Source organism: Rhincodon typus, chromosome 23 (genome assembly GCF_021869965.1).
Source record: "Rhincodon typus isolate 14 chromosome 23, sRhiTyp1.1, whole genome shotgun sequence".
Lineage (NCBI taxonomy): Eukaryota > Metazoa > Chordata > Chondrichthyes > Orectolobiformes > Rhincodontidae > Rhincodon > Rhincodon typus.
This window is the reverse complement of record NC_063354.1, coordinates 9794558-9821977: the sequence shown is the minus strand read 5'-3', so window position 1 is coordinate 9821977 and position 27420 is coordinate 9794558. Positions and strand designations below refer to the sequence as shown.

At 39.0% G+C, this 27420-nt stretch overlaps 1 protein-coding gene across 3 annotated transcripts in view; it reads left to right on the top strand.

The window, feature by feature from the left end:
- rnf213a (ring finger protein 213a) overlaps positions 1 to 27420 on the top strand; it is a 111337-nt gene that overhangs the window by 78364 nt on the left and 5553 nt on the right. For all 3 annotated transcript variants that reach the window (XM_048610657.1, XM_048610658.1, XM_048610659.1), the window contains 14 exons: positions 2951 to 3058; positions 9874 to 10116; positions 13912 to 13993; positions 14085 to 14119; positions 14205 to 14302; positions 17241 to 17394; positions 19591 to 19756; positions 19872 to 19966; positions 22229 to 22477; positions 24052 to 24184; positions 24274 to 24357; positions 25959 to 26142; positions 26959 to 27160; positions 27309 to 27386. In XM_048610657.1, the coding sequence (XP_048466614.1) occupies positions 2951 to 3058; positions 9874 to 10116; positions 13912 to 13993; positions 14085 to 14119; positions 14205 to 14302; positions 17241 to 17394; positions 19591 to 19756; positions 19872 to 19966; positions 22229 to 22477; positions 24052 to 24184; positions 24274 to 24357; positions 25959 to 26142; positions 26959 to 27160; positions 27309 to 27386 (1911 nt within the window). The remainder of the gene's footprint in view (positions 1 to 2950; positions 3059 to 9873; positions 10117 to 13911; positions 13994 to 14084; positions 14120 to 14204; positions 14303 to 17240; positions 17395 to 19590; positions 19757 to 19871; positions 19967 to 22228; positions 22478 to 24051; positions 24185 to 24273; positions 24358 to 25958; positions 26143 to 26958; positions 27161 to 27308; positions 27387 to 27420) is intronic.

Genomic DNA, 27420 nt, shown 5'->3' with positions numbered 1-27420 from the left:
AGCTGTTGACCGGCATCCAACACCATCTTTAAAAGGCCTTTGTGCACCTGGCTAAGCATTGTTGGTCCAAAGCCGGTCTGCATAATTCCTGACATATGCCCCAGTCATGACAGAAAACGGAAAATTGGTGCCATGTTGTGGACAGTGACCTGGAGGCCTTGGTAGACAGGATTGTACAAATATAGGACATCCACTCCCCCAGAACTAGCAGAGGAGTTCTCAACCACCAGGCCATACAAATTTGGTTGGAGGTTGCCACGTGGTGACCTCTGCCACTCCACCAACGCAAGTGCCACCATCTTCTCTCCCATCCCTCACATTGCATCTCTGCTACTGTACCTACTTCCCATCAAAGCTCATACTATACCACTCTCACTATTGCCTGCAACATCTTCCTTCACTTGCTGTCACCCATACCAACACCTGACAACATTAACCCTGCACATCCTCTGCACTTTGTACTCATTTGCTTGGGACACCTCCCAACCAGCACCAAAAGTAACAGCTGTACCGCCTCTCTCCCATTCCAGGACAAAACTGCCAGAATAGGGCAGAAAGAGTCAAGACAGGTGTTGGGCTTCCTGAAATTTGGCTTCTCAACCCTTAAGAGGAGGCGATCCTGATTCTGACCTCTTTGAGCATCTGATTGGCTATGTTCAAGCCCCTGGATTGGTGTCAATGGCGGCATTTGACTGCGATGCTGAATCCCCCAACCTAAGGTTGATGTGATTGAGGACTGCTGACAACCATGACAAGCTTCCTGGCTATTTGTCTGCAAAAACTGGCATTGAATGACAGCAGTAGTAAACCTGTTCATTCCATGCCAGCATTCATGAAACCGTGATCATATTTAAGTTTTTTAAAATTCACTTGTTGGGTATGAGCGTCACATGTGCGCAGTTGCTGTTGAGAAGGTGGTGATGAGCTGCATCTTTGAACCACTATAGTCCATTGCTGTAAGTAAATGTTCAATGCCTTTAGGGAGGGTGTTCTAAGATTTTGACCCAGCGACACTGAAGGGGCAGTATTATATTTCCAAGTCAGGATGGTGGGTTGCTTGGAGTTGTAATTGCAGATTGGTGGTGGTCTTGACCTTTTAACTGTTAGTGGTCATGGGTTTGGAAGATGCTGTCTAAAGATCTTTAGCGAATTTCTGCAGTCCATTTTCTAGTTGGTAATACATTGCTGTAGCTGAGTGTCAGTGGTGGAGGGAGTGGTTGTGACACCAGTCAAGCAGTTTGCATTGTCCTAGATGGTGTCAAGCTTCATGAGTGTTGTTGGAGCTGCACCCATCCAGGCAAGAGGAGAGTTTTCCATCACACTCCTGACTTGTGCTTTGTAGACAGTGGATAGACTTTAGGGAGACAGGAGCTGAGTTACTTGCTGCAGTATTCCTGTCCTCTGACCTGCTCTTGTAGCGACTACTGTAATAACCACCAAAAGGAGTTAAATGGAAGTGAAAACATTTGAAGTTGAATTGATTCGTTTAATCAGAGTTAGTACTGCATTGAACCTTTTTATTCACTGAGGGGATATGGGTTTTGCTGGCCAGGCCAGCACTTATTGCCATTCAGAAGGCAGTGGTGAGCTGACTTCTTGAACTGCTGCAGTCCATTTGGTATAGCACCCACAGTGCTGGTAGGGAGGTAGTTGAAGGAATTTGACTGAGCAATTGTGAAGGAATGATGATATACTCCAAGTCAGGATGCTGACTGGTTTTAAGGGGAACTTGCAGATAGTGGTATTCCCATGTATTTGCTCCCCTTGTCCATTAAAATGGTAGTGGTCATGGGTTCAGAAGATGCTGTCTAAGGAGTCATGGTGAATTTCTGCAATGAACCTTGTAGTTACATCCATGGTATCTTTTACAGGAATAAGGGCTAGTTGCTGTGTTTACGTTGGTCCAGTAGTGAATACTACAGGCACTCATGGTTTGCTCATAGCGGTAATTGAAAAATCAGATCGATTGTGTACATCTGTAAACAGGGTCAAGTATTAGTACGATTGTTGGAATAATCCTGTGCTATAGTACAAATAGAATGATGGCCTTTCCCACCCTGAGAAGGTGGGAATTGGGTTTGGTTCTGTGCACCTTGAGCAAAACGGGACTGCATTTATATATTGGCTCCAGAATATCCTTTGGAGATGCAGGCAGAGGTAAACTGATGTTGCACTTGCTAACTTGCTCATTATCATTAGTTCTTCTTATTAAATACATTTTTTTTGCTTTACATTTACCATGTTTCAAGTTTTAACAGGTAGAAGTTTAAGACTTAGGCCATTTCCTGGATTCCTTTTATGCAGAAATTGTACTGAAACTTTAACCTATGTCAATCTTGCCAACAAACTTGCATCAACGATCTGTGCAGAACTTATTGTTATCCTATGCTTGACTGAAAGAAACTGCCGTAAAAAGAAGGAAAATGCAAGGCCAGCAAATACATATAGCTGTGGGTGGGCTGCTATCCTCAGTCATGGAAAATTACTCTCAGTCTCCTGCCTCTGCTGATCCTCACCCATTCTTCCTTTTTTTTAAATACAGCAGTTATTAAAGCTTTTCCAACTGTTTACAGTTAGCCCAATTAATTCATTGTTGAGTCATGCTGTGCCACATCTTTGACCCATAAATCTACACTGGCACAGTACTGACATAAATATAGAATCCTGGTGTGTACTAGTCTTTTACTTAAGTGTCAGATCATGTAACTGAGTGGTAGAGGGCTTTGCCTCTGATTAATTAAAGAATTTTTACATGTACTGATGTTTCAATATGAAACCAGTGTAAATCAATTACTTGCAAATTTTCTGAAGAATTGATGCAATATGCTGTTATTGTCATAGGAATGCCAATAAATTCTAGAGTTTTGTCTTCTGGCAGTAAGATTAGTCGTCGTTTAATAAATAAAACAATAACATATTTATTAGCTGTAATGTATCATTCTGCTTTAAGATAAACCTTACCTTAAATGAGCAAGAAGTTCACACAATCCTTGCAATCTTCCGGGAGATCACAATTTTGAATGCATCACACGACCAATATGTCCAACGAAACCAAGCGGTAAGTCTGGATAACTGAGTGTAAAGTATTTTGTTCTTTAAAATGATTGTGTTTGGTAAAAGGTGTTAGTGATAAAGAATGACGGACCTAATTCTTTTTACACACTTTGGCAGCAATGAACAGCTTCAGATCAAATAAAGCATGACACAGTAACTTTTCTAATCCTAAAATTTTCACGTCCCAGCTTTTGCAACTTCAGTTGAAATATCTGTTATTTGGTTCTGCAGAATTTCTCCAATAGAAGTCTTATTTAAACTGTTGCCGTCAAAAATTTGGGATGGGTGCACCCTAGGATGAAAGGACAGAATTTGAACATGAACACACGTGCACACACAAACTCGTGCTAAATTTTTAAAAAATGTTCAATTCATTTTTGAAATGAGAAGGAGAGAACAGAGAAGTCTTCAGAATGAATTCTGGCAATCTTTGTATTGAATCACAATCTATAATTAAAATTTATAGCTCTGGTTTTAGAGTTTCTAAGTACATTGTTAAATATATTTTAACATATGAAGTCTTTTCTGACTTATTGTTGCAGAACTCCTAACGAAGAGTAAAATTAACAGAGATGGGGAAAAATAGTTTTCTATTGTGGAGTGGAGATCAAGTTTTATTTTACATAGGAACATTAGACAAAGGAACAAGAGAGGCTGTTTAGCTGTTGAGTCATTCAGTAAGATTATAGCTGATCTGATTGTTGGCTCAGCTCTAGTTTCCTATCTGTCTATCATCACTGTTCTCTCTCAGAAACCTTTCTATCTCTTTCATAGAGTCATAAAACACAGAAACAGGCCCTTTGGCCCATCATGCCTATGCTGACCTACAAACACAAAACCACAGCAATGCCATTTACCTGCATTTGGTCCATAGCTTGCTATACCCTAGCATTTTAAGTACTCATCCAGCTGTTTCTTAAATGTTGTGAGAGAATCTCGCCACAATGTTAGGCAGCACTTTCCATATTTCTACCACTCTCGAGGTAAAAGCATTTCTTCTTCGATCTCTCCTAAACCGACTTGCTGCTCCCCTTAAACTTATGCCCTCTGCTGTTGGACATATCTGCCATGGGGGGAGAGATTCTCATGATCTACTCTGTCTATATCTTTCATAATTTTGTATACCTCAATCGGATTCCCCCCTTAGCCCAAGGAAAACAAACCCAGCCTACCCAATATTTCGTCATAACTGAGACTTTTCATCCCAGGTAACATCCTAGTGAATCTCTTCTGGACCCTCTCCTTCTATCACGTCCTTCTATTAGTGTGGCAACCAGAACTGCATACAGTATTCCATCTGTGACCTAACAGTCTTTTATAAAGTTGCTCTTGTATTCTAGGCCCCAGCTAATGAAGACAAGCATCCTGTGTGCCTTCTTCACCACCCTATCTACCTATGCTGACGCCTTCAGAGATCTAAGGACTTGTACACCATGGTCCCTTTATTCCTTAGTGATACTTGGGAATCTATGATTCATTGTGTTTGTCCTTCCCTTGTTAGCCATTTCAAAATGCATTTTTTGCATTTGTTGGGATTAAATTCCATCTGCCGTTGCTCTGCCCAATTTACCAGCTGATTAATATCTGTCAATGTAAATATCTATCAATAATGAGATCTGAGGAAGTGTTACTGGACCCGAAAGGTTAACTCTGATTTTTCTTCACAGATGCTGCCAGATATGCTGAGCTTTTCCAGCAACCTCTGCTTTTTTTCCTGATTTACAGCATCCGCAGTTCATTCGGTTTTCATTTTGAGCAATATCAGACTGTTGCATGAGACCATCCTCCTCACTATCAGCAACACCACCAATTTTTGTGTCATCTGCAAACTTTTACCTTCTGTTTTCAGATCCAAGTTATTAATACAAATGACAAACAAGGGTCTCGGCACCGAACCCTGTGGTACACTGCTGATCACAGGCTTCTAATTATAAAAACAAACCTCTACCATCACAGTCAAAGAGTAATACAGCATGGAAACAGGCCCTTCGGCCCAAACTGCTCCATGCTCCTTTGTTTCCTATTTGCACCCAATTTTGAATCCAGTTTGTCAACTTGCCTTGGATCCCATCAGCTGTTACCTTTTGGACCAGCCTTCCATGTGAGACCTTGTTAAAGGCCTTGCTGAAATCCATGTATACCACATCAACTGCTGTCCCTCATTGATATATTTAGATATCTTTTGAAAAACCTCAATTAAATTAGTCAGACAGGATCTCCCTCTAACAAATCTATGCTGACAATCCCAGATCAATCCTGCCTTTCCAAGTATTGATTAATCGTGTCCTTCAGAATTTTTTCCAACAATTTCCCTACTACTGACATGCGACTAACTGGTTTGTAATAACCTAGCTTATCCCTGCTGTCCTTCTTGATCAAAGGAACCACATTTACTATCCCATCATTTGGCACTTAACCTATGGCCAGTGAAGTAGTAAAGCATTCTGCCAGCACCCCAGCAATCTCCTCCCTTGCCTCCCATTGCAGCCTGGGATATATCTCATCAGGTCCTGGGGAATTTATCCACCTTTATGCCCATTGGAACATCTAATACTTCCTCTTTATTAATCTTGATGTGTTCTAGAACCCCACCATCCCAACTGAAATCCCCAGTTACAATGTGCTTCACTTCTGTGAAGATAAGAAGTATTCACTTAAGACATCACACACATCTGGCTCCATGCACAGATTGCCCCTTTGGTCTCTAATTCCCCGCTAATCCTCCTACTCTTAATATATTTAGATAATGCCTTGGGACTTTCCTTGATTCCATCTACTAAAGATATTTTGTGACCCTTTTTTGCCCTCCTAATTTCCTTCTAAGCAACCTTCTACTCTCTGCACTCTTTTGAAGGACCTCCCCTGTTTTCTCCTTTGCTGTACCTAACATATGCTGCCTTCTTTTTACCAAATTCTCAATATCCCTTGACATCCAGGATTCCCTGGACTTGCTGTCCTTGCCCTATCATTCTTAGAGGAACATGCTGGTCCTGAATTCTCACTGTACTACTTTTAAAAGACTCCCATTCTCCAAATGTAGACTTTTTTTTTCATTCTTTCATGGGATGAGGGCATTACTGGCTAGGCCAGATTAATTGCCCATCCCCAATTGCCCAGAGGGCAGTTAAGAGACAACCACAAGTCAGTCATATATAGGCCAGATCAGATAAGAATGTCAGTTTCCTTCACCAAAGGACATTAGTGAACAAAACGGGTTTTTCTGACAATTGACAATGGACTCATGGTCATTATTGGACTCTTAATTCCATATTTTTATTGAATTAAAATTCCATCATCTGCTGTGGTGGGATTTGAACCAAGGTCCCCAGGACATTACCTGGGTCTCTGCATTAATAATCCAGCAATAATACCACTAGGCCATCACCTACAAGTAGCTGCTCCCAATCTGTTTGCCAGATATTGTCTAATGATATTAAAATCGGCCTTCCTCCAATTTAGACACGTAATTCCTGCGCTATCCTTACCCCTTTTCATAATGATTTTGAAACTTACAGAGATAGGTCACTATCCTCAAAATGCTCATCCACTGAAACTTTAACCACTTGACTGACTCCATTCACCGGGATTAGGTCTAGCTCTGCACCATCTCTAGTAGGATTATCTACGTACTGACACAAAGAGCTCTCCTGGATGTAGTTTAAAAATTCCACACTATCTGAACCTTTCACACTAAGGTGATTCCAGTTAATATTAGGAAAGTTGAAGTCTGCTACAAATCACACCTTTCTGTGATTTGCTTGCATATCTGCTCCTGTATCTCCTATCTGTAGTATAATCCCAGCGAGGTAATTGCCTCAGTATTATTCCAAAACTGTACCCAGATTGCCTTATTCAAAGACCCTTCCATGACATTACCCTTCATTACTGCAGTAATGGTTTCCTTTATCAATAATAAGATGTCCCCACCTTTCTTACTGCTCCCCTCCCATCACACCTGAAACTTCTATACCCTAGAATGTTGAGCTGCCAGTCCTGTCCTTCTGTCAACCATGATTGCAGTTAAATCACATTCTTGCAATGATCAATGTTGATCAATGAATTCATCCACTTATCAGTCAAGCTCCCTACATTAAAATAGGTACAAATTAATAAATTCAGAGACTGCTTTCTAAGGGAGAAAATTCCACAAACAACTATCCCTCTGAGTTAAACACCTGTACCTTCATTAAAAGAGCTCTCTGACTTCCTAATGATGCATTTCCATACTTTGTTTTTACAAATAAATGCACCAAAAGACTACACTGTATTCCAGGTATGCTTTCACCAAGGGTTCTGTACAGCTTCTGTTAAACCTCCGTACTTTTATAAAAGCAAAATACAGTGGATGCTGGAGATCTGAATTAAAAACAGAAAATGCTGTAGAAACTCAGCAGATTTGGCACCATCTGTGGAGAGAAAAACAATAAACATTTTGCATCCCAGTAGGATACTTCTGAAAAATCATACAAAGCTTGAAGTGTTAACATTATTTCTCTCTCCACTGATGTTGCCAGACCTGCTAATTTTCTCCAGCACTTTGCTTTTATTCCTTATTTTTATACTTCATTACCCTTGAAACAAACACCGACATTACATTGGCCTTCCTAATTGTCTGATGCACCTGCATATTGACTTTTAGTGATTCATATGTCAGGACACCCAGATCCCTCTGTACCATTGGGTTCTGCAGTCACTCTCCATTTAAATAGTAAATTGCTTTTCTTTTCTGCCTGTCAGACTGACTAAGTTTGCATTTTTCCAAATTACACTCCATCTGTCAAATATTTTCCCACACAATAAACCTGTCCATATCCCTTCTCTCTACCTCATCTTAACTTATTTTTCCTACCTATCGTAGTGTTTTTGGCAAATTTAATTACGGTAATTACCACTAAATTCCCAAATTACCAAATTTAATTACCTTCATCTAAATCTAAAGTCACACAACATCAGATTATGGTCCAACAGGTTTATTTGAAATCACAAGCTTTCTAAGCACTGCTCCTTCGTCAGGTGCAGTGGAGGGAAGCACACAGGCACAGAGTTTTTATACAGAGAAATAATGGTAAAATAATCCAGGTTAACCATGTCAAAAGATAAATACAAATGATAAGAGAGAAGTGTCGATAGGCTGAAAAACAAGTCTTTGCAGGTGATCGAAAGTGTCAAATGGTGTGAGTATGGTGTCAACAGCTGAATAGCAAGTGAAGGGATGACTTATGATCTGATTGATAATTACAAAAAATCAAAAATAGGATGGTGCTAGAGACAAACCAAACGGCTGGACTAACGTGATAGGTATGAGTTGCATGGTGAGGGTCTAACCAAAGTAACAAGTAATCCAAAACAATACAAACTAATTAAGGTAGAGAGATAATAACAAGATATCAAGGTGATAGTGTCAAAACAGAACAGTAAGGAAGATTTTACACTGAACAATATGGTGGGGTTTCATGTAGCACAACATGAACCTAAGATCACGGTTGAGGTCATTCTCTTGGGTACGGAACTTGGCTATCAATTTCTACTCAGCGATTCTGCATTGTTGTGTATTTCGAAGGCCGCCTTGGAGAATGCTTGTCTGAAGGTCAAATGCTGAATATCGTTGACCACTGAAGTGTTCCCCAACTGGGAGAAAACGCTCCTGCTTGACAATGGTTGTACGGAGCCCATTCAGCCATTGTCGTAGCATCTGCATTGTCTCGCTGATATACCATGCCTCACGGCATCCTTTCCTGCAGTGTATGAGGTAGACAACATTGGTCAAGTCACACGAGTGTCTGCTGTGTATGTGGTGGGTGGTGTTCCCACGTGTGATGATAATATCCATGTCAATGATCTGACATGTCTTGCAGAGGTTGCCATGATAGGGTTGTGTGGTGTTGTGGTTACTATTCTCCTGAAGGCTGAGTAGTTTACTGCAAACAATTGTCTGTTTGAGGTTAAGCAGCTAAACAGCACTCTGAAAACTTGTGATTTCTAATAAACTTGTTGGACTATAAGCTGGTGTTGTGTGACTTCTGATTCTGTCCACCCCAGTCCAACACCGGCATCTCCACATTCATCTAAGTCATTTATATAGATTGTAAATGGTTGAGTTCCCAGCACTGATCTCTGTAGAATTTCACTGGTTACAGCTTGCAAATCTGAAAAAGACCCATTTATCCTTACTCCTTGCTTGCTGTTAGCCAACCAACCCATTAACCAAATAATAGGCTACCTCTTACACCATTTGCTGTTGCACAGGTGTCATGGCCCTTATCAAATGCCTTTGTAAATTCCTAGTGGGTCATACCTGTTTGTCTTGTTTCATCCACTTTGCTTGTTACATTCTCAAAAAGCTCTAGTAAATCAGTTCAACACTATTTCCCTTTCACAGAGCCATGTAAACTCTGCCTGATCACATTTTTTTACATAGCCTATTATAACTACCACATTAATTGATTCTTGCAGTTTCCATATGGCGGATATTAATTAGCTCATATTTTCCATGTTTTCAACTCCATCCTCTGTGAACTGAGTGTTAAACTAGCTATTTTCCAATCTGCTGGAACCCTTCCAGTGTTTAAGGAATTTAGGACGATTATAACTAATCACTGCAGCCGCTTCTTTTAAGATGCTAAGATGCAGACTGTATGGTCCTTTTCACCTCTTAATTCACATGCTACATAATTGAAAACTTTGCTATTGTGCAGCTCCTTATTTCTTTCATCCCATGGCATGGCAGTCCTCAATTTTTAGGACATTGCTTCTTTCACTAACATTTTATCCAATTGTATTTTCCAGTCTCCTGAATGATTTTCATTGCTTGTTTTTCAGCAACGTGATACCATTGAAGAGTACATACGGAATGAAATGGCATTTGATTCTGCCAAATTTAAGCATTTTGCCATTATGTTAGTGCAAAATTGCATTCCTGGACTTCAGATCAAACCTGGGCAAAGTAGTTTTCAACAGACAATGATAGAAATATTCGTTCACGCGGCAGCTGTATTCGTCTGTGGGACCAATAACATCCTGAAACCACTGCAAAATGTTGCATTCCAGCCTGCTAAAATGATGGTATGGTTTCATTCACATTTTGTTTTAACATTTCCAAAAGTAAATTTCTTCACCACATTCTGTTTAAGTTAAACATGATTGATAATGCATTAGTTGTATTGTTTAACTATGTAAATCAGAATACTGCTTGCTTAGTGCATTGAAGGTGAGAATAGTAATTGCAAGTTTTCTTTTCTTGGACTCCTCACATATACATCTTTCAAAAGGAAAAATAGGAAAAACTGTTTTCTCAATTATGGGCTTATTGTACTTACTTCTGATGCTAAGTGACTGTGAATGTTACAAGAGTAACTGGACATAGTTGGTCTATAATGAAAAATACCATGCAGCAAAATGAGCTTAAACAACTTATGTTTTATCATTCCCGAGAATGACAAACTGCAGCTTTATTATGGGTTAACTTTAAGGTTAATGTGTTGATTTATACAAAACCTTCAAGTTGTGATAGTTTGCCGTTCAAGACCCTAGAAGTTCCATACCAGTGTTTCTAACAGTAATTTCATCTCCTGTTCTGTTGTTTCAAGAATCTGTCCACTTTTGTAGGTTCTAGCTTGGTCTTTAATCACATGAGGGTCAACAGCCTTCTAATCAAGTCTGCATGACGTAACAGTTGGTTAAAGAAAAATGTGAATCTAAAAAAATTCTGAAGAACTAACATGATCCTGATTATTAGTATAAAAATTGACAACTATTCCTCTTGAAAATCAGAATAAATTACTTACATTTTTTACCCACTGATCCTGTCAAATTGGGTAATCTTTTTATTCATTTGTGGGATGTCGATGTCATTGACTAACCTAGCATTTTATTGAACATCCCTAATTGTCCTTGAGATAGTGGTGAGCTGCCTTCTTGAAATGCTACAGTCCATTTGCTGTAGATAGATCCACAATGTTGTTAGGGAGGGAGTTCCAGAATTTAACCCAGTGACATTGGAGTAAAGGCAATATATTTCCAAGTCATGACAGTGAGTGGCTTGGAGGGTGCAACATATCATTGTCTACTTGAACTTGTAGGTGGTGGTTTTCCCTAGTATCTGCCTACTCTTATCCTTCTAAATGAAAGTTGTCATGGGTTTGGAAGGTGCTGTTTAAGAGGCCTTGGTGAATTTTGGCAGTGAATCTTATAGATGACACCCACTATTTCCATTGAGCATCACTGGTGGAGGGAGCGAATGTTTGCGCATGTGCTACCAGTCAAGTGGGCTGCTTTGTCCTAGATGTTGTCAAGCTTCTTGAGTGTTGCTGGAGCTGCACTCATCCAGGCAAGTAGGGAGAATTCCCTCACATTCCTGGTGTGTCTAATTGAACAGGCTTTGAGGATTCAGGAGGTGAGTTACTTGCTGCAAGACTCCTAAGCACTAACATGCTCTTGTAGCCACTGCATTTATATGGTGAGACCACTTCGTTTTTCTACTCAATGGTGACCCATTGATAGTTTTTGATAACTGTTCATAGTGGGACATTCAATAATGGTAAAGTGGTTGAATGTCAAGGGGTGATGGTTAGACTTTCTCATGGTGGTGATAGTCATTGTCTGGCACTAGTATGGTGCAGATGTTTCTTACTTCTTCTCAGCCCAGGCTTGAATATTGTCCCAGTCTTGCTCTATTTGTCAAAGTCTGCTCAAATTAAAGAAAGGGTTAATGAATTGCTCCTTAATGCTAAGTATTATTAATGAAGCTAGGTGTAAATTTACAGTTGTTTCTCAGACTGCTGATGGGAGATAGCCAGAAAACATATACTGTAGTGCATCTACTGTTGCAGCCTGTGTAAAAGGAACTTTAACATGAATACCCATTCTCAACTGAACTCTTGTTGAATCAGAGGTTGTACAAGACATCTGGTCCAAGAGTTCAAAAATAAGTTCAATAATTAGCACATTTTTCCACTGTTTCTCATTTTCAGTGCCTTTCAGTGTATGCTTTTGTTTCATAATCAAGCTTGAGTTTTGATTTGATCCTCCTTCCCATCTTTTTTAATGGTTTCTAATATTTATTCCAATCTTCATATTATTTCCCCTGTAAAAAAACTGGGTGTGTGACCTAATCAGGTTTTTCTCATGTGACAAGACCAGGACAATTTAAACTGCTTTCCAGTACAATTGGAAATATCTTTAGTATTTCACCCCATATCTGCAAGCTGAGATATCATATTAATAGTTTGCATCTGTCTTTACCAAAGAAGCAGATATTACTGCTATATTACTGGGAGAAACTTGATCACTAGAAGGGTTCAAAATTATTAGGAGTTATCTGATAAGCTTTTGATATATAAAGATTAATAAGGAGGAGGTATTAGATGCTTTAATGGACGTAAAGGTACCTAAAGCTCCAGGACCTGATGAGATATATCTCAGACTGCAGTGGAAGGCAAGAAACGAGATTTCTTAGGCCCTGGTGGAGATATTTAATAGCTTGCTGGCTACAAGTAAAGTGCCAGATGACTGGAGAATAGCTAATGTGGTTCATTTATTCAAGAAGGGCAGCAGTGGTAGGACAGGTAATTACAGACCAGTTAGTTTGACATCAGCGGTACTGAAATTATTGGAAGACATTCTGAGGGACAGGATTAATCAACAGTTGGAAAGACAGGATAGTCAGCATGGATTTGTTGGAAGGAGATCCTGTCTGACTAATTTAATTGAGTTGAAAAGGTGACTAAACATATTGAAGGGTAGTGCTGTTGTTTAGGTTTATATGGATTTCAGTAAGGCCTTTGACAAGGTCCTGGTGAATCCCCTCTGCACCCGCTCCAGTGCAACCACGTCTTTTCGATAGTCTGGCAACCAGAACTACACACAGTATTCTATCTGTGACCTCACCAATGTTTTATTAAGTTTTAACAACATTTATTTGCTCCTATTTTCTAGATTCATAGAATCCCTACAGTGTGGAAACAGGCTATTAGGCACAACATGTCCACACCAAGTCTCTGAATAGCATTCCCACCTAGAGTCACCACCCCCACCCCCACCCCCGCATCTCTGCAATCCCCACTAGCTAATCCACCTATCACATTTTTGGACTGCGGAAGAAAACCGGAGCACCCTCAGACAAGGGGAGAACATGCAAACTCCACACAGTCACCCGAGGCTGGAAATGAACATGGGTCCCTGGCACTGTGAGGCAGCAGTGCTAACCACTGAACCCCTGTGCTGCCCTATTCTGGTCACATTATTGGAAAGACATGATTACACTGGAGAGGATACAGAGGAGATTCACCAGGATGTTGCCTGGGATGGAAAACCTCAGTTATGAGGAGAGACTGGATAGGTTGGGTTTATTTTCCCTAGAGCAGAGGAGGCTGAAGAGTATCTGATTGAGGAATAAAAAATTATGAGAGGCATTGAAAGGGTAGATCATGAGAATCTTTTCCCCATGGCAAACATATCGAAGACAAGAAGGCATAAGTTTAAGGTGAGGAGTAAGTATTTTAGAGAGGATCTAAGGAAAATCTTTTTCTCCCAGAGGGCAGTAGAAAATATGGAACGTGCTGTCTGAGATAGTGGTAGAGGTGGGTACTCTTGCAACTTTTATGAAGCATCTGAACAAGCACTTAAAATGCTAGGGTATAGTAGGGTATGGACCAATGGGATTAGTATATTTGGTGTTGTTAGTCGGCATAGATATGATGGGCTGAAGGACCTGTTTCTATGACCTATAACTGAAATAAAAAAAAGGATTACGATTGGTGGATATAAAAATTCACAGCCAAGAGAAAATTAAATTATATGTTCAATTCTGCTGAAAATACAATTTGCTGCTTCTCATCACTTTTTTAAAATATAATTTAGGCTGCATTCCTGCCCACCATGCCTGAGGACATGACTGTGGAAGCCCGGGGCTGGAGTGCATTCCAGAATCTAAAGTGGTTTCGTAAGTGACAGAATCTCACTTTGAATTTATTGATTAAATTGGAAAGTGTTTCACTGTTAAAGAAAGATTGGCAAATTCCTTTACTTTTCAGAATGCCCAAACGGACATCCGTGTGTTGTAGGAGAAGTAAGTATTTTTAAAAAATTTTTTGAAATTTGCAGACTTTGCCTTTCAGATGAAACATGTATGCAGTGCTGTTTTCCTTTTACAGTGTGGAATGCCTATGGAAATATCTCGTTGTATTGAATGTAATGCTGAAATTGGAGGAAGAAATCACAGTGCCGTTGATGGATTCAAAGACGCTGTTATGTAAGAATATTTTCATGCAGATCAAATAAAGACTGGCCATGCTTCAAATATGGAAAATTATTATCATGCTTAAGTCTACTGGAAATGAGGATATTTGACCTCAGTAGTACAGACATATATATGAATTAGGGGCAGACCATTCAGTCCCTCAAACCCACTGTGATGTTCTGAAACATTCTGGCTGGTTGTGACCTTAACTCCATATTCCTGCCTAGCCTGATAGCCTTTTACTTCTAATTAGCCAAGACTTTACTGACCTGTGTTGTAAAAACACCCATGACTCTCTGAGAGAAAAATTGTTCCTCCTTTCCATCTTAAAAGGAAACCCCTTATTTATAAAACATGTCCCCAGATTCTAGTCTTTCCCACAAAGGGGAATTATCCGCTCGTCATTCAAGTCCCTGCAGAACTTTATATATATTTCAATAAGAGTAGTTCTTCTAAACTCTAATGATATAGAGTCATAGTCATTGAGTCATAGAGATATACAGCATGGAAACAGACCCTTTGGTCCAAGTCGTCCATACCAACCAGGTATCCTAAATAAATCTAGTCTCATTTGTCAGCATTTGGCCCATATCCGCCTAAACCCTTCCTATTGATATACCTATCCAGATGACTTTTAAATGTTGTAATTGTACCCGCCTCCACCACTTCCTCTGGCAGCTCATTCCATACGTGCATCACCCTCTGTGTGAAAAAGTTGCCCCTTAGATCCCTTTTAAATCTTTCCCCTCTCACCTTAAATCTACGCCCTCTAGTTTTGGATTCCCCCCACCCTGGGGAAAAGACCTTGTCTATTCATCCTATCCATGCCCCTCATGATATTGAGTCCTCTATAAAGTCACCCCTCAGCCTCTGACACTCTAGGGAAAATAGCCCCAGCCTATTCAGCCTCTCCCTATTGCTCACACCCTCCAACCATGGTAACATCCTTGTAAATCTTTTCTGAACCCTTTCAAGTTTCACAACATCCTTCCTATAGCAGGAATACCTGAATTGTATGCAGTATTCCGAAAGTGGCTTAATCAATGTCCTGTACAGCCACAAAATGACCTCCCAACTCTTATACTCTATGCACTGACCAATAAAGGCAAGCATACCAAACGCCACCTTCACTGTTCTATCTACCTGCAACTCCACTTTCAAGGAACTATGAATCTACACTCCAAGGTCTCTTTGTTCAGCTGTGCTCCCCAGGACTTTACCATTAAGTGTGTAAGTCCTGGCCTGATATTTCTTTGCAAAATGCAGCACCCCACATTTATCTAAATATATCTGCCACATCTGGCCCATCAGCCCTTCTGATCAAGATCCCGTTATATTCTGAGGTAACCTTCTTTGCTGTCCACTAAACCTCCAATTTTGGTGTCATCTGCAAACTCACTAACCATATCTCCTATGTTCATATAAGCCAAAGCTATCAAAAGACTTCAATTTCTTTATTACATGCCTCTCACAATACCTGACAACTTTCCATTTACTTTAATTACTTGCTGTACTTGCATTGTAATATTTTGTACCTCTGTGTTTTGCACAGTCTATCCAGTTAAATAATACGTCGCTTCCTGCCAAAGTGAACAAGTTCATTTTCCCACATTATGTACCATCTGCTAACTTTTGCTGAATCAGTCAATTTGTCTATAACTCTTTGCAGGTTCCTTATACCTTCACAACTAACCTTTCTATCCATCTTTGTATCATCAGCAAATTTAGCTACCATATATTCAGTCCCTTCATCCAAGTCAGAAAGATAAATTGTAAACAGTTGAGACCCTAGCACTGTAAAACTCCATTGTCATATCTTGCTGATCTCAATTTGGTATCTATATTTAATGAGATAGATTGGAAATTAATATTGAAGAGTTTAATTGTGTGGTAGTGATTGGCAAAGATTGACTTGTGTCAAAGTATCCAATTGTATGAGTTGACATGTAAATCAAGGATGTATTTAATGTTTATTTAGTTGCAAGTCTGTTTTTCATAAGCATGTTTGCAGTTTTGTTTTGCAAGAAATCATGTTCTGTAGTCCCTTTTCCCCATGTTTTCGCCTACATACTATTAAATAAAAATAGTTCAGTCTTTTCCCGAGCAAAGTTTGATGGGCAGATCCCAAAATCTCCTCAGTTTCTTTAAAGTATATAATCTGGAAATTGTTCAATTATGTCGTCGTGTGTATATTCATTCTGTTCTCTCCTATCTATTGTTACAGACTTTAAATGGGGGCTCAAATAGAGAAAGTATACATTTTTGCTGGGTATTGGAAACTTTAGCTCAGTCACTATGTCAAAAATTTAGACAAAGAAAACAAAATGTTAAGGCTTTATTCATTCACTAGATGTGGGTATCACTGGGAAGACAGGCATCATTGCCTCTGTCTAGGTTCTCCAAGCAAATGGTGGATCCTTGAATCCTTACACTCCCTGTGATAAATTCGAAGTAGAAGTTTGATACAGCTAAGTGGCTTGTTAAGGCAATTAACAATCAAATATGTTGGTGTGAGCCTTGAGTCCTACGTGGCCAGACTGGGTAATTAATAGCAGGTTTACATCTTAGATATGTTCTAATCAACTTGTTCAGAGATGTTATGAGACACTGTGGAGCAGGTGGGACTTGAACCTAGGATTCCTGGCTCAGAGGCAGGGACACTACCACACCAAAAGAACCATAGGTTTAATACTCAAAGGGATGTTAGATATTCTGCTCAACTGGCTTTATGACTGTTGAAGCAAATACTCTTAAATATAGCTGCCAGATTTGAGTCCGGCAGGCTGACATAGCTTGAATTTAAATTCCATTTATTCACTCTGCTGTTAGGTTTGTCAACCTTGATGAAGAAGTTGACTACAGTATATTCCATTCAAAGGGACTGTTCTTCAAAGCTAAACATATACCTCTTTATGAAGAATGTATTCTAGTCAATTTATCTGATTTATAGGATGGACAGGACACAAACTGGACATGTTCTAGGACATCCAAAGAAAAGAGAAACAGTTGTTGCTCCTGATAGAGAGATGTCTGCAGTTTCCTTTTTAATTATTCGCCTACTGACACACACAGCTATGATTTTAGGAACAATAGAAGATCCTCAGGTATTTAATTTGATTTAATAATATTTTGGTTTACTGATCGATTATATCAATACTGTTAACAAGTTTCTTCCCAGAATCATTTTTTAAAAACTATATCAGGATGTTTTGTAAAAAATGTTGTGCAATATGTTAAGACTCATCCCTGGCAAAGTTCCACAAGTTGTTACAGTTCCAGACAGGATATACTAAATCGTTAAGCTTCCAGGTGAGGAGGTATGAACTGGCTCCACTTTGGTTACCCGCCTTTTTGGTTGGTCACAATAAGCTTAATTTAAAAAGCCTTCACTTGTGATACCTTGCTTCTAGACCAAAGGAGCCAATTTAACCAGGCTTTCCAGACTTAACAAATGAATGAGTTTATTTGTTGCTAATTGCAAGAAGAAATTATAATGCAACACATGCACGGAAATTAAGAATAGGAAATGAGTCCAAAATAGATATGCTGATCAGTCTCTGGGTTCTTGTGACAAGTCAGCCGTTCAACATTAGGAGTTGAGCAGTCAGTCTTCAGTAGATAGTGGAATGTTGATAATTGAAGTTTATTTCAAGTTCCTTGGCTTTTTGCAGGTTGACTGAATTCTTTTTTGTCCTGTTTTCTTTTGACAGTGGCTGGCTGACACTTGGAGTGAGGGAGTGTCTTTTTAAACTGTGACCTTCACAGTATTCTGGTCCACACATTAGTATAACAGGCCACTAACATACATAGTTTTTAAGCCCTGTACTGTGTGTTCTTGAAATGGAAAAATGCATCATGTCTCTGTCCAGACTGCTGTCTTTTCTCCTATAATTTTCACATTCTGAAAGACAGAGGTTTACAGTTAATTTTGTAGTGTATATCTCCCTTTGAAGCTTACTTGACAGCTGTAGGTTTGATATTTCACATTACCTCTCCAGACAGCCACTGGATTTATACCTACAGTCACCTTTTAGCTGTATGTCCCATTTTTTCAAAAAATAAACACGTTGCAATTAAAAATTCACTGTGTCTGTTGAGAACCAGGATTATGAACTGTGACCATGACAAATGCTTGTTTTGGTTATTGAGAGAATTGTGTGGAGTTTGCATGTTTTGTGTGTGTGTGTGTGTGTGTGTGTGTGTGTGTGTGTGTGTGTGTGTGTGCGCGTTTTCACTGGGTGCTCCGGTTTCCTCCCACAGTCCAAAGATGTGCAGGTTAGGTGGATTGGCCATGCTAAGTTGCCCCGTAGAGTCCAGGGATGTGCAGGATAGGTGGATTACCTATGGTAAATGCAGAGGTGGTGGGATTCAGTGGGATGCTGTTTAGAGAGTCGGTGCAGACTCGATGAGTGATTGGCCACTTTCTGCATGGTAGGGATTCTACGATTCTATTTGGTTTTGCAGTCTTGGGAATGGATTAAATATTAAAGGGTATGGTTCAAGTTTCTGCCCTGTTTTAAGCAAATATCTGCATATTAGTCATCTGCCTGGGGATCCTGAATTTTCTTCTACAATCGTACTCCAATTTTACAGCTAACTAAGATTTTGTCAGTATTTTGTTAGTATAGCTGCCAGGGCTCCTAGTTTGACATCAGAATATGCATGCTACAAAGCCCTTTCTTGTAATGTCAGTGTGGCCAGCAAAGGAATTGAATTATATTTGTAGACCCTTCAAATTGGTGTTTGCACAAAAACAAGGCTTCAAAAGTTTGTTCTGAACTTTGGTGTTTCAGCTTTTCACATAAAAGTGATGTAAACTTGTACTGCATGTTTCATTGCATATAATTATATAAAATGGCATTAGTACCTGATATTTAAAAAAAGGGATATAGACTGCATAGACTAAAAGGAGGAAAAATGGGAAATAAAGAGAAAAATAGGTGAACAGTAGACTAAATAGAGCTAGTCTGATGATCCTGAACTGCTCACACCGCAGCAATAAATCTTGATTCTAGATTCTATGTCTGGTCACAGCCTAGGCTCTTCCCTCTGAGCATAGTGTTCAAGATTATCTTGTCGTTTTAGATAAGACTTGTCTCTTGATAGCTCAGAGAGTGCAATCATGCCATACTACGATTTTTCTGCTTCATGGCACAATATCAGCTCATGCACAAACATGAGGTGAACTTTTCACATCCTGAAAATGAATACAGGTTTCAATTACAAGATTACCTGCTAAAGGTAAGTTAATTTTTAATAAATCAACAAGCCTGAATAATATTTGGTATGTTTTTCTACAGTCAATAGCACTCATTATAAAGCCACAAGTGCCAAATCCAGCAGCCTTTCTTTGGTATCATTTTGAAAAAGACATGGAACAACTGATAAGATCACTAGGAAAGAGTGCAGATGAAACTGCCATAGTCATTCATATCATTCTCAGCCATCTCATTCAGCTAAAGCAGTGTAAGTATTTCCCTTTTTTATAAAAGCAGCAAATTGAATTAAATAAATAGTTAAAAGAAATACTGGCCATTTTGTTCATATCATTGAAATACCGCATCTCATACCTCTATTCTAGTGCTTTCTTCAGAATGTGAAAGACTCTCCAGTAAACAGCAAAGAAATAATTGGGAGAAACTGATTTTGCAATTTGTGGTAACTCCTACACTAGAGGTATTTTTCTTTTGTGTTTCTGCATATTAAAATATTATTTAAATAACTTAAAAGCTGCTTCAGATGAATTAATAATACAAATGTATTATATATTATGACAAATGTAGTAGAAAACAGTATTTAACTGGCCATTTAAAGCTACCATTGAAATATTCCTGCTAGACCTAAAAAGATAAATCCAATTAAACTTTTGAGGCCAGTTAATGTAGCTTGTGATCATGTGGTTTCAGATCAAAAGAGTTTGGCATATAATTGCCGTTCTTTCTCCAAAGATGTAAATCAATATTAGAAGCTTTCACCTTAAAGTGTGCCATCTGGAATGTAATGGACATATGCCAGGTGCTAAACTATTTTTAGGTTGGTGTCATGACTGGTCCATTTTACCCTTTAACATCTCAAGACACTGGGATTCTGAAGACCTGTGTTCAGCCAAGATCTACAGTCTGACAAGGGCAAAATAGGCAAATATATTTCCCAGTTTGGGAATGCTCAGCAAAGAGATGCCTTGCTGATTGCAATTGTTACAATCATCCTTGTTCTTGTAAAGGGTCACAATTTTTGCATCACAAGTGTCTTGGAGCTCTGCACCCTGTCTCCAGCAGAGTCTGAAAAGTTGATGGAGATGCTGCAGATTGCTAGTTTCCGATACTGGTTTCCCATGCATAGTGTTTTTTAATTCACTGGGACATGGGCATTGTTGGGTGGGCCAGCATTTATTGCCTGTCCCTAGTTGCTGTTGAGAAGGTGGTGTTGAGCTGCCTTCTTCAGCGGCTTCAGTCAGTCTGCTGTAGTTAGACCCACAATGCTGTTGGGGAGTGAGTTCCAGGATTTTGTCCCAGTGACACTGAAGGAATATCAATATATTTCCAAATCAGAATTGAATGGCTTGGAGGGGAAATTGCAGTGGTGATGTTCCCATATAAGTGCTGCCTTGTCCTTCTACTTGGTAGTGAGTGAGTTTGGAAGGTGTTGCCTAAGGATCTTTGATGAACTTCTGCAGTGCATCTTGTAGATGGTACATATTGCTGCTATAGTGTATTGGTGATGGAGGGAGTGTATGTTTGAGCATGCTATTTCAGTCAAACAAGCTGTTTTGTCCTGGGTAATGTCAAGTTTCCTGAGTGGTGTTGGAGCTGCACTCATCCCATGCAAGTGGAGAGTATTCCATCACACTGCTGACCTGTACTCTGTAGATGGTGGACAGGCCTTTGAGAAATCAGTAGTAAGTTACTCGCTGCAGGATTACTAGCCTCTGACCTACTGTTGTAGCTATAGTATTTATGTAGCTAGTTCAGCTTGGTTTCTGGTCAATGGTAGCCCCATGATGTTGATGGTTGGGGATTCACTGATAATGCCATTGAATGTAAAGGGACAATAGTTAGATTCTCTTTTATTGGATATGGTCATTGCCTGGCAGTTGTGTGATGTGAATGTTACTTGCTACATCTCAGCCCAAACCTGTTCAAATTTTGCTGCTTTTATACAATTTCTGAGGAGCCATGAACGATGCAATCATCAGCAAATATCCACTCCTGACCTTACAATGGAGGGAACGCCATTGCTGAAGCATCTGAAGATGTTTGAAGCTAGGACACTCCCCTGAGGAATTCCTTCTGAGATGACTGATCTCCAGCAACCACAACCATCTTCCTTGGTGCTATGTATGACTTGAGCCAGTGGAGAATTTTTCTCCTTGATTCCCATTGACTGTAGTTGTGTTAGTGTTTCTTGATGCCACACTGTCGAATACAGCTTGAAGTCAAAGGCATATATTCTTGTCTCACCTGTAGAACTCAGCTCTTTTGTCCACATTTGAACCAAGGCTATAATGAGGTCAAGAGCTGAGTGGACCTGGTGGAACAGTGTGTGTGTCGGAAGGCAGTTTATTGGTAAGCAAGTGCTGCTTGATGCCACTTTCTTTCATGTGATTGATGATCAATAGCAGACTGATTCGGCAGTAATTGGCTGAGTTGGATTTGTCCTGCATTTTGTATGCAGGACACACCTGGGCAGTTTTTACATTGTTGGATAGGTGCCAGTGTTGTAGCTGTACTGGAACAGATGGAAGGCTGCCTTCGCTATTTGAATGTAATTAATTGACCTAAAGAGTGAAAGATACTTTGTAAATGCACTATGTTTTTATCCTGTTTTGTCTTCTTGCTGTTCTATTTTAAAACCAAATTACTAAAATGGTATGTAGATAGGTGTGAAAAGCCAATTAATATTTGTTGTCATTTAATTTGTGGAACTTTATTTTAACAGAACCTGGACAGAAATCTTGCGGACATTAACAATCAAATAAGTCAGGATAAAAGAATAAGTTCAAATCCTATTGTCAAAATTGTGTACAGCGACCCTCAAACATTTCTTAAACTACCTGAAGGGCAAGCACTGCACACTTCTACTATATGGAGCTGCCGGAAAAGAATCTCTATTGAACATTTAAGACACATAGTGGAACATAAGGATGGGAAAGATGCTGTACCCATCCTTTGGAGGTTTCTGCAAAAGGTATTTGACACAAGGCAAAGCTATTTTACCCTTATCAATTGAAAGATGGCCTAGTTTCACAATAATGGCATCCATCACCTTCAGGAACCATGAAATCTTATGTGGGGTGGTGTAAATGGTTGGTGTAAACTGAAAGAATTCACTTGTTAAGTGACACATTTCTTTGTTTGCATCAAAAAGGAAAAGTTGAATGCTAACTGACATGAAACATTTCAGTCCTTTCAAAGATCATTCTAATGGTCTGTGACAAGAAAAATACTTTATATTCATTGTTTGTAAAATTGTACATTTAAAATTCCAGTGGCAAGAATTTTCAACATTGTGACCACAAAAAATACATTGATACGTTTTGACAGAGGATGCACTAATCTCACACATCCATTAAGTTTTAAAGTTGCTTTGAGTCCTGTATAAGTCTCTTGGACAAGCATTATTCCTTGGAAAATCCAAAACTAGAGGGCACAGGTTTAAGGTGAGAGCGGAAAGATTTAAAAGAAACCTAGGGGGCAACTTTTTCAGACAGAGGGTGGTGCTTGTATGGAATGAGCGGTAGAATGAGGAAGTGGTGGTAGCTGGTACAATTACAACATTTAAAAGGTATCTGGATGGGTACAGGAATAAGAAGAGTTTAGAGGGATAAGGACAAAATGCTGACAAATGGGACTAGATTTATTTAGGATATCTGGTCAGCATGGACAAGTTGGGCCAAAGGGTCTGTTTCCATGCTGTGCATCTCTATGGCGCACAAAATACCATGTCTTAAATTATCACAAGGCATTCATTTTAAGGCATAAAACACCAGAATAAAGTGTAGCTGAAGTCTGTGATGTAGCATATGTATCAACAATGACTCTCGTTGCCTATAGTTTTACGAATGAATTTTTTATTGTAGTGGGTGCATCTTTTGAACGGTTAGATGATTCAATTCGCACAAAACGTTGAGTTGGCTGCAGAACTCTCTGCACGGTCTAAAGGTTATTCATAAATAGATCATGGAAACAGCAAGCCTGAAAAATGTAATTGGGAAAAATAGGACATGCTTTGAGTAGATTTTTTTTTTTGGATTGAGAAGGGTATGAAGAGAGAATAAGGCTGCTTGAAGTTGTATTACCAACGATGGGATGGAGGGGCAGGAAGATAAAATCAAGGATGACATTGGAGTGAGTAAGTGTAAGGGACAAATGAGTGAGGAACCAGAGAGGTGAGGGCTGAAGAAATGAAGAATTGGAATTGATGTGGAAATGGGTTGAAGTGGCAGAGTTATAGACAGATTGGGAGTTTATGGAAGGAGGAGAACAAGAGCTGAAAGAGAAAGCAGTGGATCAGGCTTCTGAAAGTAACAGAGCAAGGATTTGAGGTAAAGGTTCTGTTGTTTGCAAAATTTTCATATATGTAATATTAATTGAAATACTCCAGTATCAACATGTACAACTTCTTGTTTTCTCTGTTCATGTCTGTATTAACAGGACAAATGTTTCTTAAGCACAAATTAGTGAACGGTCACTTGCTGCTGCTAGTTGTATTGTATGTTCTGTGGCATTTCTGTAATGTGTTAACAATCTCCTAATGTGCAGGAAGCTCAGTTAAGATTGGTGAAGTACCTGCCAGAATTACTGACATTCCAGTATAACTTGGTCAAACAATTTCAGAACGCAACTGATGTACCTACAGAATCTGTTCATGAGTTTCTTCAGAACACTAGTCCAGGTAATTCTTTTTCACAAAGCAATACAGACTTGAGTCCTTTCTGAACAAAGTATCTGTTGTTATTCCAATATATGCATTGTGTTTTTCAGAATCTTTAAAGCATACATTTTCATCTCAAATCTCATGTTTCCTTTATGTGTGGAATCAACTACGAACATTCCTTGTTACTAATGGTGAGTCTTACCTATGTTGTAACAATTAAATTAATTACAAAATGAGCATTTAGTTAGCCAAAAAAAAGTAATCCACAAACTTGTTTGATAAAAGGTAATCTTATAGCAAGAATTTTGCATTTCTATCATCACAGTTTAGTTGTGATGTATTGGGATGTGAAAAGCAGGATCTAATTCCGATGATAGTAGGCATATAAATTAAATATTCCAGGGAGAAAAAGGTATCCAAAAAATGACCTCTAAATCATTTATAGAGTCATGGAGATGTACAACATGGAAACAGACCCTTTGGACCAACTCGACGATACCAACCAGATATCCTATGTAATATAGTTCCATTTGCCTGCATTTGGCCCATTTCCTTCTAATCCCTTCCTGTTCATGTACCCATCCAGATGCCTTTTAAATGTTGTAATTGTACCAGCCTCCACCACTTCCTCTGGCAGCTCATTCCATGCATGTATCACCCTCTGTGTGAAAAAGTTATCCCTTCGGTCCCTTTTAAATCATTCCCTTCTCACCTTAAACCTATGCTGTCTGGTTTTGGACTCCCCTACCCTGGGAAATTCCTTGACTATTCACCCTACCCATGCCTCTCATGATTTTATAAACCTCCATAAGATCAGCCCTGAGCCTCCAACCTCCAGGGAAAATAGCCTCAGCCTATTCAGCCTCTCCGTATAGCTCAAACCTTCCAATGCTGGAAACATCGTTGTAAATCTTTTCTGAACCCTTTCAAGTTTCACAACATCTTTCCTATAACAGGGTTGTCTCTGAGCCCCTGTAATTCGAATACCTGGTCTGTACACTTCAGCCCTGTTTGCCTTTCTGAAACTTGTCAGTTTGTCCTGTTTAAATGTTTGGAGCCGACAGGTTTGCTGCAAAAATCTTAAATTGGAACATTTAAAAGGCAATACCTAACTAACAAAGTCCTGTCAGTGACCAAGAACATTCCACAAGAGTGTTACAGCCATCATAGTATTTTTTTGTAGTGACTGTTGCATTGTAGCCAATTTGAGTCTGTGGCATTCATTTTAATGATAAATGACTGAAATAAAGAGTTTGCTTAACCTATTTGCACACAGCAAAGTCCCAACAATACTAATATGATAACAACCAATGTTGTTTGGAAATGTTGGCTGAGGGAAGAATATCAGCAAGGTTACCAAGTCATCTTGGTGACCTGAGCTTCTTCCAAATAGTGCTTTTGGATCTTTTAAATCCATCTGAGAGAGCTAATGAGGCTCAGTTTAAGATCCTATTGGAAAGTGATGCCTCTGACTGGGAAACAGTCCCTTAAGGGCACTGGAATATTAGGCTGAATACTGTCAACCTGAGCCAAAACTGACACTAATCTGTTGCAATTTAATACGTTTTATGTGTGGTTTACAATAGATCTCAGCTAGTGCGAGTATTGATTAAAATCTGTACATTCCTTCCAGAGATGAATGATCTCAGAATAAAAATAGTAAAAGCATTTTAAAGGATTTCAGCCTTTGAGCTGTGAGCGTATTCCTTGAATAATATACCATTATTATTTCAAGATTTTTAATACTAAAGATAATGGACTTTTTATTTGCAAATCTCAAACTCTTTTACAGGTGAAATTAAGATTCCTGAGGAGTACTGTTCTTTTGATTTGGACATGAAAAACTGCAGACTCGAAGTCGTGCTCCCCCGTCGACAGAATCTTGGCTTGTGCTCTACAGCATTAGTTAGCTACCTTATAGCTCTTCATAATGAATTTGTTTATATAGTGGAGAAGTACACTAGCAAATCTACAACGTGAGACTTTTTTGCATGTATATTGGCGATTTAAAACTCTTAACTATCTATATTAATGGCCTAATAATAGGAACTTCCCTGTTGAAGTAAATGGATGTGTTTTCGTCATTTTGTTTTCATCTCGTTTCAAATTTTTATTTTTCTTACTTGAAATGAAACACTACTGAATTCCAGAAACCCCCAAACCCGAGGAATTTTTATTTTAAAAATAGAACTATAGGAGTTTGGAAAAAGTTGTGGTGAACTCTGGACAATTTAAGCTTGAATAGCAACTGTAATGTAAAAATCACAAGGATTTTCCCCATGCCCCAAAATTTGCAAAACATCAACATTGAATCAAATGTTGTCATTTGTCATTTCCCAATAAGCATAAAAAATACTTGATGCTGAATACTTTCAGTAGTATTTGGTGATCACTTGAAGCACCATAGCACACAAAGCTATGGGTTAATTGGTGGAAAAGGGGATGAGAGTAAATCAGTGCTTGATGATTGGCAGGGACTGGACTGTAAAACTCTGTGACCTCAAATGTAGAAAAGAAAAAGACCTTCCAGTTTGCAACTAATTAGCAAATGAATGACAACACCATTAGAAAGTCACAGTATTGGAAGGTAAACAGAATGTAAAAGTCTATTTCATGGATTAAAATTCTGTTGTGCCCTCACTTGTTCACAAGTGTGTAACATGTGTAAAAGCACTTAGCCAGGAAGGATTTCCTTCCATCACTGTAACCCCCATCAATCAATCATACGTATAAATTATTGTATTCAGTCTTGTGTTCATCTTAATAAACTTTTTTCTTCTTGGAATTTATAGGTATTCAATCAATCCGTCGGATGTTGCTGACTTGCACGTAATTAAATATGAGATTGGGAGAGATCTGATTCCTCTCATTTCATCCAACTGCCAATACACAATGGAAAAAGGAGGGGAAACCATGTTTGAGTATGACTTGAAGAGAATTGAACAGCAGCTTACCTATAGATTCTTGAAAGGAAAACCACTTATAAACTTAACAGTAAGTCAAAATCACGGTAATTTTTTAAAAAAAACTCTGTATATTAAGTCATTCACCAACTGAGTGTACCCTACCTAATAATAGACCTTGTGAATTATATTAGCACAATACTCTATAAAGACATCCTATTCCTTCCATCATTTTTCAGGGAATACCAACACTGATTTACAGACAAGAAAGAAATTATGAAAACATCTTCAAAGATGTGAAGAACAAGCTGCCTCAGGTACTTGCTTTTTTAATGTTTCAAGTGGGCTTAA